Genomic DNA, 16,534 nt, shown 5'->3' with positions numbered 1-16,534 from the left:
CTGTGGAGGTGCTGAAGGCAGAGGCTTCTGGTTCTTGCATCCCCTCCCAGGCGTGCGAGCTGCCACCCTCATGGGAAGAGATAGAAGCAAGTTTGGCGGGATGAGTGAAATGAGCACATCAACGGGTGGGTTCCTTGGCTGGACCCAACCCTACCTGGTGTTCACGCCACCAGAAATAGGAGCCCTCATTTTCACATATAAAACAGTTATAAACAATAAAGCAAAAGACAAAGTAAGGCATGTATTTCAGCTGAGTCCAAAGAAATAATGTTCTCTGTGAGGTTAAAGCTGCTTTGCTTCGTTTTAATTTTTGAAAAGTCCACTGTGTTTAAAAAATAAAGAATTTACTTTTGTTAAAGCTAGATCATTAGTGTAACAATTAGGCTGCTAATACTAGTTTCCTTCCTGGGGATCTCAGAGAAAATGGACAGTTTTCTTGTTCCACATTTTGAAATAAAAACTACAGCTCAAGCAGAGCTCTCTGGGTGACTGCACTCCTGGGCTTGGGAGGCGGAGGAGGAGGAGAAGTCAGGAAAGGGCACTATCTACACTCACAGCTCTTCCCATTCCTCTACCATCCTGATGTGCTCATGAGATTCCAAGAGAGAGTGTGGGTGCTGGCTCAAGACCCCTGAGGATTCACCGCCTGTCCACTTCCTGCACCCCCAGGAAGGATGGCACAGTTATCTGCCCCATCTGCAAACCTTAGTGTAAAATGCCTGCATCCCAGGCTGCGCGCTGACCCATGCGGCCTGGCAGCGTGTCCTCACACAGGCCCGATCCTTTCCCACCGGGGGCTGGTGGGTGTTCCTGTTGCACAGAGTTGCAATTGTGATGGGTTCAGGGGTGCTTGCACACGTTCCATGGCTGGGCAAAGCTGCTGGGGCTTAGAAAGGGGTGTGGTCGGGCAGGGGCTTGTCGCCGCATCCTGTCGGAGAAGGAAGGTTGTCTCTGCCGTTCTCTCTGCCGCCGACAACTTTAGACTACAAAGGGAAGAACACACCTGAGACACAGCACACATTGTGAGCTACAAACTAAGCTCATGCCAGGGGATTCATGGTGCTCAACTCTACAAAGAGCCTATGTCGCCGACACTGTTCAGCAAGAGAAAAAAAAAAAAAAGAAACCGCAGATACAGGCAACAACCTGGACGGATCTCTAGGAGTTACGCCATGGGAAAGAAGCCACCCCAGAAGGTTACACACAGCACAGTTCCATCATACAGCATTCTCCAAATGACACAGTTATGGGGTTGGAGGCCAGGTCAGTGGTTGCTGGGGGCTGAGAGGGGTGGGAATGGGGAGAAAGGCGCTATAAAAGGCGACAGAGGACTCCTTGTGGGATGGAGTGCCTTGACTGTGTCCATGTGGATGTACTGGTGTGACAGTGTCCTACAGTTTTTCAAGATCTTACTACTCCGGAGAACTGGTTAAAGGATACTTGGGCTCTCTACAATCATCACAAAACAATAAAAAAACTTTTAAAAAGTTTATGTAACTGAGAGCTTGCACTCCTTCAAGAGACTCAGACAACAGAGACGGTATGCTTACCTTTATGGTCCCAACGTGATCTTCAAACGACTTGAAGGTTGCAGAGCTCCTGTGAGAAACAGGGCGGAGATGTCAGCGCCCAGAGGAACGGCTGTGCTGCCCTCTAAGTCTGAAGGCCCTCAGAGTCGGGTTTGTCCTCCAGAAGGACCCCCACGGCATCCTGAGACCTCACTGCTGGAATGCAGCACACCAAACTTGGGACCCTGGCACCCCTGCAGAGAGCCTGCCAAGGTCACTCCGGAGGATTCTCTGCATCAGAACTGAGGCCAGCCACGCCTGCCAACCACATGTGTGTGGCTCTCCTGGGACAGACACGTGCCTGCCGCCCACTGGTGAGACACATCCCAACAAGAGGGGCAGGATGCTGGGCACACTGCTCCTGTTCCTGGAAGGCACACCCTCGGCTTTCTGTATTTGGGTTATAGAAGTCCCATGTGTTCTTCATGCACTTCTCTCAGAGCAAAAGGAAACCAAGGACAATTCTGGGACAGTGGAGAAAGCAGGCCAGCTGAGGCGTTCACCCACCCCTATGAACTGGGCCCTCGTCCCCAAGAGGCAGGTGTGTCAGACCCCAGGCCTCTGCTTAAGGGACAGTCGAACCAGATTCCCCTGAGAAACGGCAGCAAGGACAGGATTCTGTTTGGACAGAGGAGGAGGCAGGGAACTGTGGCTCTGGATGTCCCCCCGCAGGTGAAGGCCCTCTGGACACCTGGTCCATCTGACTCCTAAGCTGAGCCCGTTGCATACACAGGTGCCAGAGCTCTGTGCTTGTACTGGCCGAACGGCAGAAGGGTCTTCTCTGGGGACCTCAGTGCTGGGTCTTCCTCTCAGCCTAGAAGAGGGCTTCCCAAGCCCCTGGTCAACAGGACGCTGCAGGGGACCATGGTCCTGATTCAAGGGCGCAGCAAGTGCGGAGGTGTGAGAGCGGGCCCGCCCACCCGCCCACCTGAGGCGGGTGCCCTGGAGACTGGCCTGACTGGTGGGCAGAATACACACACATTACCTCATGGCCGGCATACTGATGGAGTGGCGGATGGAGTAGTTGCTGCTCGGAAGCATGGTGAAAGCAGAGGAGGAAGTGAAAGTTAATACCATTCGCGGGCGCTGAGCCCCTTTGCAGAATGGGGGCGACGGCAGGACTCCCACTCCCTGCTTCCCACCAGAGAAGCCTCTGAGGGGTCCGTGCCGGGGCAATGCACCGCCAGGCCAAGGCTCTCTCCTCCCCGACTCTGCAGACAGCAGCGGTCAGTCCAGAAGCGGGGCTTCGCCCAGAAGTGGGGCATCAAAAGGGGGATGTTAAACAAGACAGCTGTGTCAGATCAAGGCCTGGTGCTGCGATGCTGAGTCGCGTTTGGTTTGGTTTTGGATACAAACAGCTCTCAGATGGCCCTACTTGATTTTATAACAACTTAAATGACCTTTGGCAAAAGAGAAGCAACCAGATCAAACAAGTGAAATTTTTCTTATCACAGATGGAATGCTCTCGATTTGGATCCCAGGCCCTGACTACGAGCTGGGAAAGCTAACCAAGCAGCAGGCCCATCTGCTGGTGTGGGAGGGGCTCTCAGGGACAGACAGGTACGGACACTGCATGCAGCATGAGGCACTTCCACGTGCAGTGACACAGGACAAACGCAGCCACCACGGCTGGCTGAGTGCCCCAAGGTGATCCCTGATGGGCCAGGGTTTCTGCACAGGTAATGGCCGTTGGCACAAAGATGCCAGGCTGGGGGAGAAGGCGGGGCCAAGGGGTCTCATTGCCACGTCCACCCCCACCTGTATGCCTGGCCCCATTCACAGGCTACACCAGTCTTACCTAAAGGAGTGTGAGAATGGATGAGCCCTGAGCCGGGGCAGCAAAAGGAAAGGAGAAACACACATTAGAAAGGGACCCCAGGCAAACACCCTGACCTCTGTCAAGAGTGACAGCTTCCCCTGGAGAGCAGGACGCATGCCTATCTCTAGCCCCCTGCGTGCAGACCCAAGAAACCGCTCTGCCACTCAAATTCTGCGGGGTGGCTGTGCCTCAGCACAGCTCTGCCCGCACGTGTGCAGGCCACCGGGGCCCAGCCTCACAGCCACACTGAAGATCTGGCTAGGCTGCCACTCGAGAAAGCCCCCACCCCCAGCTCAGCTGGCACAGCCACAGGTCTGCTGCCTGAGAGCACAAGCACCTAACAGGTCCAGGAGCCCCTGGGGACCCCCAGGCTTGGTCACTGCTGGGGACATCCTAGGGGCCAGCTGCCAGCCACATCCTCTGCAACCAGCCAGAATGGGGCCCAGTGCAGCCCTCCCACCTCTGGATCCTGGTCGCCGTTCCTGACACGGAAGATACTCAGGGACCTGGCCTTTAAGAATTTGTGCACCAAGTGCCAAACAACATACTGCACTGCTCCTGGGTGGAAGCAGGACCCTGAGGGTGTGCAACTGCCCAAGGCCCTCGCTGGATGGTGGCCAGTGCAGGTCAAACCATCTCTGACCTGGCCCGGCTCCCTCTCCGCCTGCAGCCCGTAGGGCCCTGAGAATGGAAGTGTGAGGACCCCAGAAAACACAATCCAGTGACCACTAAGGCTCATCCAGCCCTGAAGTCACGTGGGCCTCCCTGAACCTGTGCTTCATTCTCAGGAAGCTAGGGACAGGGGGCTCTGAATCAGGGCGAGTTAGTGGACCCTGACCCCAGGGAGCACTGTGCCCACCTCATGAGACGCTGGGAACTACAATGAGCCCTGAGCATACACAGGAACGAGGCCAGTGGTCACAACACTGAACACAGGACGGAGGGGCCACGGGCTGACACTGGCTCCCCCTGGTGGCCCAAACATGCCTTACGCACGCACAAATGCCCCCACAGCACCCTGAGGCTACCCGCAAGTGACACGCCACCCTGTACCACTGCAGCAGCAGCAGATCTGCTCATGGCAGGCCGCCCATGCCGAAACACAAGACATCGTGCACGGCAGCCACCTGTCCTAGTCCTCCTTCGCCAGAGGGCACGGAGGACAGACAAGTGAGACCATGCGTGGTTCTTCCAGAAACCCACTACATAACCAACTACTTGCATCTGGCGGGTCAGAACAGCTGGCTCCCCACTCCTCGAGATGCACTGAAGGCCCCGTCCTCTGTGCCTGAGACCACTAACACTCTAACAAACTCAGTAGCGAGAGAAACTCCAATGAACTGAATCACGCCAAAGTGATCAAGAAGGCTCCTCGTGGAGAACGCAGCTCGGGCATTCCTAGCATCCACAGCTCCCTCAGGAGGCCACTTAGGAGCTGCCTTCCAAGGTGGGCAGGGCAAACATGTGCCTTCACGGAGCTCTCAGAGGTGCTGAAATGCTCCACCTCCTGTCCAGTGGCCAGGGGAAAGAGCACACCGACCGCCTGGAAGGCTGGCTCTCACCAGCTTACCCTGTGAGGCTCAGAGGCCAGAGCAGGCGTCCAGAGAGTACAGCAGCAGGCCACCGGCATCCTGCCTGGCTGCCTGACTTCAAACGAGTTGCACCCATCAAGGCAAGCACGGCATGTCTGTAGGAATCACATCGAATGGCCAGGAGATCTTGCACGCCACCCCTGCAGCCAAGCTTAGGGCAGCCCCAGGGCACAGCGTCCTCACGGACTAGTGCCTGCTCGTCAGGACACAACTGCAGGCAGACTGAGTGTGCCGACCTGTCTGGTCTCTCTGGGGTGAGTGCCGTGGATGGTGGGGGCTGCACCTATGGGCAATAAGCAGAGCCCCACCCAGCCGCTCGGGACCCATGGGGCACCCCTCGGGCAGAGGCAATCACAGGTATGCAAATTGTTTAGCTCCTCCACAGGCCTGAAGGTTTCCAAAACAGCCCACGCAGCTGGGCGGACCCTGGTGCACGTGATGGCACAGCCCCCACCTGGGGTTCCACAGGACACCTACCAGCCCTAGGGGGATGGAGGTGCTTAGACCCAGGCAGCTGGGGACAAAGAAGGCAGGAGTTAGCCCAAGGGGATGATGTACCTGTCTGGTGCTCCTCCACACAATGCCCTCAGGGAGCCCGTCCCCACCCCACCTGTACACAGGGACAAGATGCAGTGGGCTCCAGGCCCACCTTCCTCACCACTGCAGTCAGAGGAGGGCTGGCAGCACGGCCACGGGCAGGGCAGGAGACACGGACAAGGTGTCCGCTCTCTGCGGCCAGATGTTAGACGGCCTAGGTTAGCAGGTGTGGGGCCGCTGCACGCCTGAGCTGTCTAGTCCATGCCCTGTCCCCAGTTGATGCCTGCGAGGCCATGCGCCCCTGGGAGAGTGTGTGCATGCTGAGCCCTGGGCGCCTGGCCTCATGTTGGCATCCAGCAAGCATCTCTCTGAGACTCTGGCCAGGCGAACGCCAAGGAATCCATGTGGGGGCTTTTCCCGGGGACAGCCGTGACCCGCCTGAGACAGACCCCTCCTCTGGCATGCCTGTCACCCAGTGGACCATCCAAACAGAGTGCTGCCTCCACCAAGCCCAAGCTGTCAGCAACAGGAGAGGTCACCAGTGGCTTCAGCAACCACCTTCCCCCCGAGAATAAAGTGGAGGCGGACACACAGGGTTAAGACCAGGGCTGATGTGGCTGCAGCCGAGGCGCCAGGGCCACCTCAGGCAGGCACCCCTAGAAGCCTGTGGGGTGCAGAAGCCAGGTTGCAAGGCAGAGCAGAGCAGGAGGCATCTCACCTCATGTCGCCAAGCTTTCTGCTGATTGCGGAGCCGACAGTGGACAGGGCAGCCGAAGTCTTCTGTCCTGCCTGGGAGAGTGTTTCTTGAGTCTTCTTGTAGCTGGGAGGAAGCAATGCAAGTCCAATCAACCAGACGGGAGAGAAAGTCCACCCGCAGCCCCGGAGCACACACAGCCCAGCACTCAGAGGCCCCGCAGGGACAGAGAAGGAGTCAGAGGTGTAAGCACTCGCCTGGTTGTCACAGAGGGGACACAGCCTGTCCCCACAGCCCTCGCACTGAGCTCTTAGCTTTGCTAAGCAATGTCTCCCCAAGCGTGTGACAGCACCCTGCTCTTCTCCTTGTATTGCTCCACCCTTCTGCACCCACACCCACATAGAGCACGTCTGCCCCAGCCCTCCGTGCGGCTCTTCTCCTTGAAGGCCCACAAGGCCGGGACAGGGGTAGGATGGTCCTCTCAGCAGCCCCCAGCCCTCCACGCTGCTCTTCTCCTTGGTGGCCCACAAGGCAGGGACAGGGGTAGGACGGTCCTCTCACCGGCCCCTCACCACACTGAAGGGAACCCAACTGATGCACACTGGGCACTCCCACCTTTTCCTCTTACACAAGCGGGGCCCCTAAGGGACAATTCTGAGCCCAGCCATGTCCACACCGGGGCCAGTGTAGATGGAGTGCTCACAAGGGCAAACATGCGGATCTGTGGGGTGAGCTCTCCCCAAGATTGGGGCATCGACCACCCTGAGAGGACACCCAGCACTGCCTGCCCTGTCCAGCTGCCTCCAGAAACAAAAAGCAGGACGTGTGGCAGCCTCTAACATGACAAAACCCATCACCAAATCCTGAACTCAAAGCCCCTGGCCACAGCGGTCCACTCAGCCAACACAGGAGACCTCAGGCCAGTATCGAGACCTTTAAGACTGCCTGAGCACCACCAGTCACCACCTAAAAGGCTTCTTTCAGACTGACCTGGCTAACCTGAAATGCACCAGCCTCCTCCTGTCACCATAACACCCTGAAGGTCGAAGTGGCACGAGGAGCCGACAGTGGTGCCCTATGGGCCAAGCTCTGCCCCTTCCCCAGACTTCCCCTATTCTCCTTGAGAGCTGGCTCCTGCCTGGGCTCCTGCTGGTCCACAGCCGCCTCCTCCTCCTCCCAACTGCTGCTCCAAGCAAGCCCTACTCACCTAGCCTCAGCCCTTCCTCCCCTTGCACCTGCTTCCTAAGGCTCCAGCCAGTCAACACTGGGTTCCATTTCTGCTGTGCCTGCCCTCCAGACCCCAATCCTCAACTGGTCCTGTGGCCTCACCAACCCAGAGGAGTCTCCCTGCCCAGCTCTGAGCATGAGAATCTTCTGGCCCATTTCTGGAGGGGTGTCCCCACTTAGTGACAGAACTTTGCTCACTACACAGAGGGGTCTCCTATGCTTCCTTGGCTCCCAGGAGGCCGAGGTCTCAAATACGTATTATATTTGACAGTAAGGCAGTTTGGAAACTTCCTAAATTTCCAGAATGATATGTTTATCTTAATTTCCAGGAAGGTCAGTAAGTCGGTCACATATCACTGCTAACCCAATCTTCAAACCTGGAAGTGTCTAGCAAAGGGGGGGAAAACAAACTCTAAAACACAGAAGAAATCACTTCTGAATTTCCCGAAGTCAATACCCAATGAGATTCCAAATCCTGACCAAGCTATAGGGTAACCTGACTACCAGCAGTCCCTCTCATGCTGGATGAGTCGGCAGCGCAATGTCGTGCAGACCCGCAGACCAGACCCACCAACCCTGAGGACCAGGGAGCCAACAGGGTCACCAAAGCTGAGGCCAGGATCAAAACCAGGCCACGGCAATGCTCACAGATCATCACAGTCCACACACTGTTCCGGAGGGTTCTGTGTGGCCTCTACTCTGCTGTCTGTGCGGCCCTCCAGGCCAGATGGGCCTGTCATTCACCATCGACCTGTCAATGACTTCACCCTGTGCCACCACCATCTGCTCGGGACTCTGGAAAGACAGGGCAGTAAAGGTGAAGGGGGCCTGGGTGGGTGACAGCACACAGCTCATGACAGCTCAGTGCAAGTGCCGCAGAGCCTTCCTTGCACCCCCACCTTCCAGAGCCACCCAAGACCTCACTCCATTTCATACTAATACTTCAAAACGGACTAAGTAAGGTTATCTGCAAGAGACTGAGGTTTTGGTACACCTGGATTGTCGTTATTTTTTACAAAACTCTGGATAGAAGATAACAAATGACCTGCAATTTTTAACTTCAAAAATGTAACTCAGAACACCTTCAGGACTGCCTCTTTAGCAGTAACAGACACATGAAAACATACTAATGTTCTATAGTTTGTTGAAGGAAAACAGTCTCAAGCACAAAATTTAAAAACAAATCTCCACAGAATCTGTGCTGGGCCATCAGTGTGCTGCACCTGATGCCTCAGCCTCCCCTGCACCTAGAGCTGCCTCCCCTCCAGGTGGAAGTGTGACCTGGCCTGCTGCCCTGATGCCACCAAACCCCAGCCAGAGTGGTCCAATGAGATGCAAGCGGGCCTCCTCTCGTTTGTCCACGACCGTGTCCTCTCCTCCCAGACAGGGAAGGACTGTCTGGCCGTGTTCTCTGGCAACAGCGACAGCACTTCCTTCCAGACAGAAATGGACAGACCTGCAGAGACAGTCTTTAAATACTACGCCCAGTTCACAAGGTGTGTAATCAGACTGCAGCAGATTCTTGGAGGTGTCACAACCTAGTCTCAGGGTCTTCAGTAAGACACCTGGAGTCACTGTGAGCTAGCAGCTTTGGCAGACTCCTCCTCCCAGAGCAGAACCACAGTTAAAGCTATGCACCGTGACTCACAGTGGCTGACACTCCATGTGACTGACATGCAGCACCTGCTAGAACAAGGAGCTTTTCCAGACCCTGCTGGTCGGCCCCACGCCACACCTCCCTCACCTGGAACCAGAAATGCAAGTGATGCTCTGAGGACCCGACGGGGGACAAAACCCAGTCAGACAAACATGTTGCCACCAATAGGATTAGGCCAGCTGGCACCGAGCCACTTCGCCCAGTTAAAAGCCCAAGAACTTCAAGCCACAGATGCTCCCCGGGCCCCTCAGAGCCTGCTGACAAGAGCACACGTCAGCTCAGTGACATCATGTGAGGCCTGGTGACTCAGCAGCACTTCCTTCCAGGGCTACTCCCCAACCTGCTGCGCCCTGTCTGCGCTCCATCCATCCCACTGCTCCCTATCTGCACCCCACTCGCCCACTGTACACTGGCTGTGCCCCATCCGTCTCACTGCACCCTGCCTGCACCCCGTCCATCTCACTGCGCCATGTGGGCCCAATCCATCCCACTGCGCCATCTGCACCCTGTCCGTCCTACTGCACCTCTTCCACTCCACTGTGCCCTGTCTATACCCCGTCTGCCCCACTGTACCATGTCTGTGCCCCACTGCCCTGGTCTATCCTGCTGCACCCTGTCTGGCAATAGTATAAAGCATAGCATGGTCTCGTTCACTTGTATTTGGGAAGAAAAAGTAGATTAAGAAAAAGCCAGCAAACACCAGAACTCTGTCCCCGCCAAGCACACACCACCCTTCTTGCCACCTGGGCAGGTGCGTCAGGAGGTAGAAGAGTAAGAGGAGGGGCAGAACGGGGGAGAAGCAGGAAGAGGCGTAGGCACTGAAGGAGGGACAGTAGGGACGGTGCTGGCAGGCCACAGGTACTCACAGGTCAGACTGGGTCACTTTTTCATTCCACTCCCCAAGTTTCTCAGAAGTTTTCATATAGCTAAAAACAAAAAGTCTATGGTGAATGATTTAGAAAAACTGCTCCAACTCAGGCCTCATGCTGTCTGTGGAATTCGGAGGAAGACAGAAAAGGACCCATCAGCAGAACAGGCAAACCACGGGCTGGCCTGAGGACGGCCTGCTGCCTGGACCACGCCCCGACCCCTGCTAGGCACAAGCGGCTAGAGTGCCAGGTGAGCCCAGGTGAGGCATCCAGGAGCCTCCCCCGCAGCCACCTGCTGGGCGCGTTCAGTGAAGCCACAGACCTGAGGCCAAGTCAGGGGTGGTGTGCCCCAAATTCAGAAAAACCAAGGCATATGGGTAAAGGCTCAGGTTGCGCGACTCAGCGCTGGTGAAGGGTTCTGTAGGCGCACCAGCAGGCCATGAGTCACAGGACACAGGGACATTACCTGGGGTCACGGCACGCATGCACCGGTCAATTTCCACCTGGTTGACCAGCAGGACACCTGTGGGTGGGCTCTGCGCTCTCTGCATAAACACACGCAGGCCCCAAGCCACAGGGCTGGTCCTGGCACACTGGTCCCTCTGTTCCCTCAGGGCCCCAGTCACCGGTCCCTGGTCCCCAGGCTTTGTCTGGTCCACCTGTGGGCTGGGTACCTACGCGCTGGAGCCCTGCATGTCGTGCCAGCTCTTGGACAGGTTCTGCCGTAGCCCGTCCAGGGCGGAGAGGCCCAGCTTCCTCTTCAGCTCCCCACAGTGCCTCTCCTTGGCGGCCAGGACCTGACGCAGAGTGATGATTTCCTCTTCCACCTGCAAAAGGCACAAGCTGACATGACCAGCCACCACTGCTGCAGGAAGGAACACACTAAACACTCTCTGCTCATAGAGACATTACTGGTCCTAGGAACAGGCCCTACAGCAGACACCTGGTCTGTCTTTACCTGGTACAAGTATCTCCACTTCTTCTGGAGCACGGCCCCACCCCCAAACCAGGGGGCCTCGGTGACGGCACATCAGTGTCCAACCACAGGGCTGCCCTGGACGAGGATGTGCAAAATGGGCTCAATGGAGCTCCTTCCCAGGTCCAGACACAAGCACTGAGAGGGAAGCCCTTCTGCCCTCTGGGCCTGGACAAGAAAAGACTGAAAGTGCCGGCAGCCAGGAGAGACGGAGACCTGGTGACAGAGACGCAGCTCTATATATCGTGCACCTAGGTCAGCTCTAGCCTTCAGTAAAAAGCCAGTTACACAGGCCAGAAAGTAAACTCTCTTTTGTGCTTGAAAGGCTTTCGGTTGGATAACAAAACAACTCCAAGGAGGAAGACTTGAGCTTTCTCAGGTCTTCAAACATCATGACTTTTGAAAGGCGCATCGTTAACAGCTTTCCCGCTGCAGAAAGAACCCTCGACGTCCCCAGCTCCTATCGGAACACCCGTCTTTAAAAAGTTCCCCTTCTTGAAACAGTGACTAGAGTGAGGCATTAAACACCAGCTCAGAGCCCCACACGTCACTAGGTCTTGCTTTAGAAAACAGTTCAGACAAGAAATCATTAGAAAAAACACCTAAGGCGCAACTACCACCCCTGCAGTTCCAGCCGGTGACCAGAACATCATTCCACTACGGCCTGATGGCAGACAGGCTTTATGGAGGCTGCCTGTCTTAGACAGCGCACAGTTGGAATCTGTGACACAAGACCATCCTCCCTGGCAATTCCACCCTAAAGAAGACCTTGTGGTTTTTGTTTCTAAACCAACATATTCTGAAATCAAATACACAGCCTTTGTCGTCTTAGACTTCTCGCCACTTCTTCTTTAACCTTCTTTTGATACAGAAACAGCTGTGTAATTTCCCCCAACGATCTGACAGCCAGTCCTGGGCTGAGGCTCGTCTGTAAGACCCACTCTGTCCAGATCCAGGACTGGATCCAGAATGTATCAAGAACGTCGTGAAGACAGAGCCAAGCCTGTGACACCCAGGGCTCCTGCCCACCAGATTCTGGAAACTAAAGTGAGCCACTATTTAACGCTGTGTCATGGGGTGAAAAGGAACGTGAGGCGGTCCTCCTCCTGGTTGGAAGTAAAACTATGCCCAGAAACTCTTGCTCTCAATTCCAATTTTCCCCTTAAAGGGCTCTTGCTTAGAGATCAACGGAAAATGTTTTTAAAATACATATTTTACAAAAAAGTATCTTTAAAAGAAAGATTAAGGTCTGGGGTGGATAGCACCCAGCCCTCCATGGGGTCCTGAAGACGAATGGCATTCACAGAGCAGCTCCCAGCAGATGGCATGCACAGCAGCCTCTTGCACGGTGCCCTCCCCACCAAGCACAGTGGTGGGAGGACAGATGGCTTTCAGCATGGGCCATGGAGGTGACCACATTCACAAAGGCTGCAGAGAGTGGTTTCTGTGAGAGCACAGAGCACAGTGGCTGACCCCAGGGCAATTCCTCTGGAGCGGGGCCAGCACCCTGGCCCCTCCTTAACTCCAAGGGGCCTTGCCACACGGTCACCTTGGTGAGCTCAGCCCTCAGCTCCTCTTCCTCAGCCTCCGTCAGGCCCTCGGCAGCAGGGGTCCGGGCAGCCACGCCTGCATCAACAGGGACGTCCATCACGGAGTCGGACAGCAGACCTTTGTGAGGAGAGTTCAGGCTGATATCTACCAGAGACAAAGTGAGGTTACAGAGTGTCCAGTTGGAAGCTGTCAAGAAGTAAACAGGGTAGGAGTCTCCACAAAGGGAGAAAGCAAAGGCAAAAGAGCAGGAGGTTGAGCAAGAGGGTGGCTGGGAGAGACCCTTGAGACTAACAAAACCTCTTTTCTGGAAGGTTCTGGAAGACAGTGCCAAGGATTGGATTATGTCCCCTAAAAAATGTGTGTATCAATTTGGCTGGACCATGATTCCCAGTATTGTGTGATTTTCCTACATGTTGTAAATCCTGCCTCTATGATGTTAATGAGGGAGGATGGGCAGCAGTTGTGTTAGTGAGTCAGGACTCAATGTACAAGACTGGACTGTGTCTTCAGGCAATCTCTTTTGAGATATAAAAGAGATACGTGAGTAGAGAGACAGGGGGACCTCAAACCACCAAGAAGCAGTGCCGGGAGCAGAGTGCATCCTTTGGACCCAGGGTCCCTGTGCAAAGAAGCTCCTACTCCAGGGGAACACCGATGAGAAGGCCGACAGAGAGAGAAAGCCTTCTCCTAGAGCTGATGCCCTGAATATGGACTTATAACCTACCTTACTTTGAGAAACTAAACTTCTTTTTGTTAAAGCCATCCACTTGTGGTATCTCTGTTACAGCAGCACTAGATAACTAAGACAGATGGGATGGGACAGCAGATGGAGGGCAGCCCATCCACAAAGCAAACCCAACACGAGACGCACTGCTTCTGGGCACTGAGGATGCTGGTGTAGGCAGCCACTGTAACTCTGGTTTCCCTGGTAGGGACACGACCTGCTGATTCAGGAAACCCTCACTACAAACAAGTAGCCTGAACTAACAGATCTTCCACTTTTCAGAGTGAAGGAACTTAATATGGCTGTAAACACAAGAAGCCTCACTTTCCATCCAGCTTGTCTGTCAGGGCCCCCCGTGAAGATTACACACGGAAGCCTGTGCCTGCGTCCCAGCCCCCACAGGGAGTCAGCAAAACAAAATTCCCTTAGTCCAGTCTGCAGCACTCATCAGGAGGCCAGTCAGCACCCTCTCGGCACAGCAGAGGCACACTGCCTCCATACACACCTGTGATATCCCAGGTTGGGTGTTCATCTGGCACTCCCTCTTTTTCCTTCACATTAAACATATCTACCTGTCTGCACACTCATCTTCAAGACACCACCCAGGGGAAGACAGCCTACTTCAGTCCTTTCTAACTTCAAACACATGAGTACAGCAGCATTCTCCCTTACCCGTGATTTCAGTTACCCAGTCAACCTTGCTCCGAAAATGTTAAATGAGTAGTGCCATCTTGTTAATATTAAATCTTGCACCATCTTGCTCAGTCCCACCTGAGGACCACACAGATATTATAATTTCTACAATATATCATTATAATTGTTACATATTACTACTAGTTATTGTTGTTAGCATCTTAACGTGCCTAATTTATAAATTTAACTTTATTGTAGGTCTGTACATACAGGAGAAGACACATCAGTTGTAGAGTTCGGTACCATACGTGGTTTCAGCATCCACGGGGTGGGGGTCTTGGAACATATCCCCCGTGGATACCATACTGTTCATCACTTCTCATACAGCCAACACTGAAACAATTTCCCTCTTGACCAGCACATCCCTGCTACTGACTTAATAAATTAAAACAAAAAGCAAAAATGCCTTTAATTGCAGATATGTGTATCTTCTGTAGAAATCCTAGAGTCTGTGGAAAATGAATTTCACCTAAAACCAAAGCTATCCAACTTAAGAGTGTGTTATCTCCTCAGCACGGAGGTGGAGCTGTGCCCTTCCTTGGCGCTCAATGTACGCTTACTAAATGAAGAATGCCTACCTTTTTTTATTAACTGATATGATTTCCAAATGAGATCAGTCTATGTCCATCCACTATGTTGAACCTATTCAAGGTTTAGGAAATCCCTTGAAATTGCTACAATTTTTATCCTGTATTTTTAAAAAGTAAATGAAGGCCCTTGAGCAGTTTCTACCTACAAAGCTAAAATTAGGCCCCACAGAAATCACCCCCAGATAGAAACTGGGCACTTGGAAAACATGTACCAGGCACGGGAAAATCACACTGTGTGAATGTCAACCTCACCACACCCCACAGGTAGCTGCTACTCACATCTTCATTTACAGAGGAGGAGACTGAGGCCAGAAGACTCTCCTTGCACAGAGAATAAGTGTGAGGCCAGAAGAGTGTCCTACCACAGGTCCCACAGACAGTAAAGGTGAGACCAGCGCCCTAGGCAAAACTAAAGGGCTAGAGGCCTTCGTGCTGGGTTAGTTTCAGCTCTCTAGCCTTACACTCATCTGTAAAGTACAAATCTCAAAGGGTGTCCTGCAAATGGAAAAAGGTTATTTGAGAAATAGGCTTAGAGTGGTGTCTAGCATGTAAAAAAACCACAAACTCATTGACGTCATGTCGATTCCAACTCATGGCGACCCATGAGTTACAGGATAATATGGTTTTCTTAGCTGTAATCTTAATGGAAGCAGATGGCCAGGCCTTTCTTCTGTGGTACTGCTGGGTGGATTTGAACCACCAATGTTTATGTTAGTAGCTAAGCGCGGAGACCTGGCATATAATAAGTGCTCAGTAAAGGTTTTCTACGTCTCAAGGTCAGAACCCAGTGATTTTGATGCTTAGCTAAATTATAGACGCAAGTCATCTTGTGAATTTGTCTCTTTGTGAAAAAATATCAGAACTCAGGATTTTTGATGCTCCCTTACTTTGTAAGTAGATGTCAAAAATAAAAAAACCTGCACAATGGATTCAAACCCAGGGATCCTAAGGATTGATTAACATGCTGAGGCCGGTCAAACAGAAGAGCATCCTGACCTGACTGTAGTTGCCTCACACTAGGAGTTCAGCATCTCCTCTAGAGCCTCAGAACAGAGGACAGACTCTTGACATCTTCTCAAGATTTTATTCCCCTGGGCCCACTCCAGAGCCCTGCTGACACAGTGCTTAAGAGCTAGGCTGCTGACCACAAGCCCAGCAGTTCAAATCCACCAGCCGCTCCTTGGAAACCCTACAGGGCAGTTCTATTCTGTTTTATACGGTCCCTATGAGTATGAATGACTCGACGGCAACAGGTTCTGTTTTGGGGTTTGGGTCCACTCTACACCCAGAGGCCATCTGAAACTGGTCTGGGTGCCTGTTCTGGAAACAGGCCTAGTGTGCTGGGTGTGCCCCTGACTCACTCCGCCCTTCTCCTCATGTGGCAATCCCCAAGCAGACTGGGCCCCAGCACCGTTGCCACCCAAGGGGCGCTTCGCTGAACGCGAATATGGTTTCACCTTCCATCCCCCGTAGCGGCCACAACAATTGGCCCGGATCCAGGGCCAGGTGGAGTGTCCCAGAGGGCCCTGGGCTGGGACAGTGAACGGCGGAGCAAGCAAGGCACGGGCTGGGGGTGAGCGGGCTGAGAGCCGCCTGGAATGAGGAAACCAAAACCTCTGGGAACGAGGGAAGGGCGCCGGGACGCGGTCCTCCGAGCGGTCCCAAGGGAGGTCAGGAGGGCCGCGGGTAGGGGCCTGGGAAGCGGTCCGACCACCGAGATCTCTGAGGACAAGGGCCCGAGAGCTAAAGAGGAGCCACTGTCGAGCGGATGGACATGGGCTGAAGGGACAGGAAATCCCAGACGCGACTCTGGGAGGGGTGGAAGGCCAGGTGGCCAGGCCCATCTGCGGCGGAGGGGCCGGGCCCGGTGGGTACCTTGGCCGGCGGAGTCCATGTTTAGGTGGCTGCCGGGCCGCAGCAGGCGTCGGAGCCGGGGTTGCGGGCGCGCGAGGAGCCGGGCGGGCCGCGCCGGGGAGTCGCGCGCCGAGGACACAGGAACCAGCGGAACTGCCTCGGCCGCCGAGGCATTACGTAATC

At 54.4% G+C, this 16,534-nt stretch overlaps 1 protein-coding gene across 5 annotated transcripts; it reads right to left on the bottom strand.

Moving 5' to 3' along the window:
* Nucleotides 1-270: 270 nt before the first annotated feature.
* TPD52L2 (TPD52 like 2) lies at nucleotides 271-16,487 on the bottom strand. Of its 5 annotated transcripts, XM_064276382.1 has the most exons (10): nucleotides 16,373-16,487; nucleotides 12,489-12,634; nucleotides 10,642-10,790; nucleotides 9,961-10,020; nucleotides 6,235-6,336; nucleotides 4,958-5,074; nucleotides 3,367-3,393; nucleotides 2,554-2,595; nucleotides 1,551-1,599; nucleotides 765-983 (listed from the first exon to the last, which is right to left on the bottom strand). In XM_064276382.1, exons 1-10 carry the CDS (start codon nucleotides 16,389-16,391, stop codon nucleotides 888-890), a joined length of 807 nt encoding a protein of 268 aa, XP_064132452.1. In that variant the 5' UTR covers nucleotides 16,392-16,487; the 3' UTR covers nucleotides 765-887. The 5 variants fall into 5 exon arrangements, with proteins under 5 accessions (XP_023396588.1, XP_064132452.1, XP_023396586.1 ...); XM_023540818.2 differs by lacking the exon at nucleotides 4,958-5,074; XM_023540819.2 differs by lacking the exons at nucleotides 3,367-3,393; nucleotides 4,958-5,074.
* Between the last annotated feature and the right edge of the window lie 47 nt (nucleotides 16,488-16,534).

This window comes from Loxodonta africana, chromosome 24, assembly GCF_030014295.1.
Source record: "Loxodonta africana isolate mLoxAfr1 chromosome 24, mLoxAfr1.hap2, whole genome shotgun sequence".
Classification (NCBI taxonomy): Eukaryota; Metazoa; Chordata; class Mammalia; order Proboscidea; family Elephantidae; genus Loxodonta; species Loxodonta africana.
This window is presented reverse-complemented; position numbering and strand designations above follow the sequence as displayed.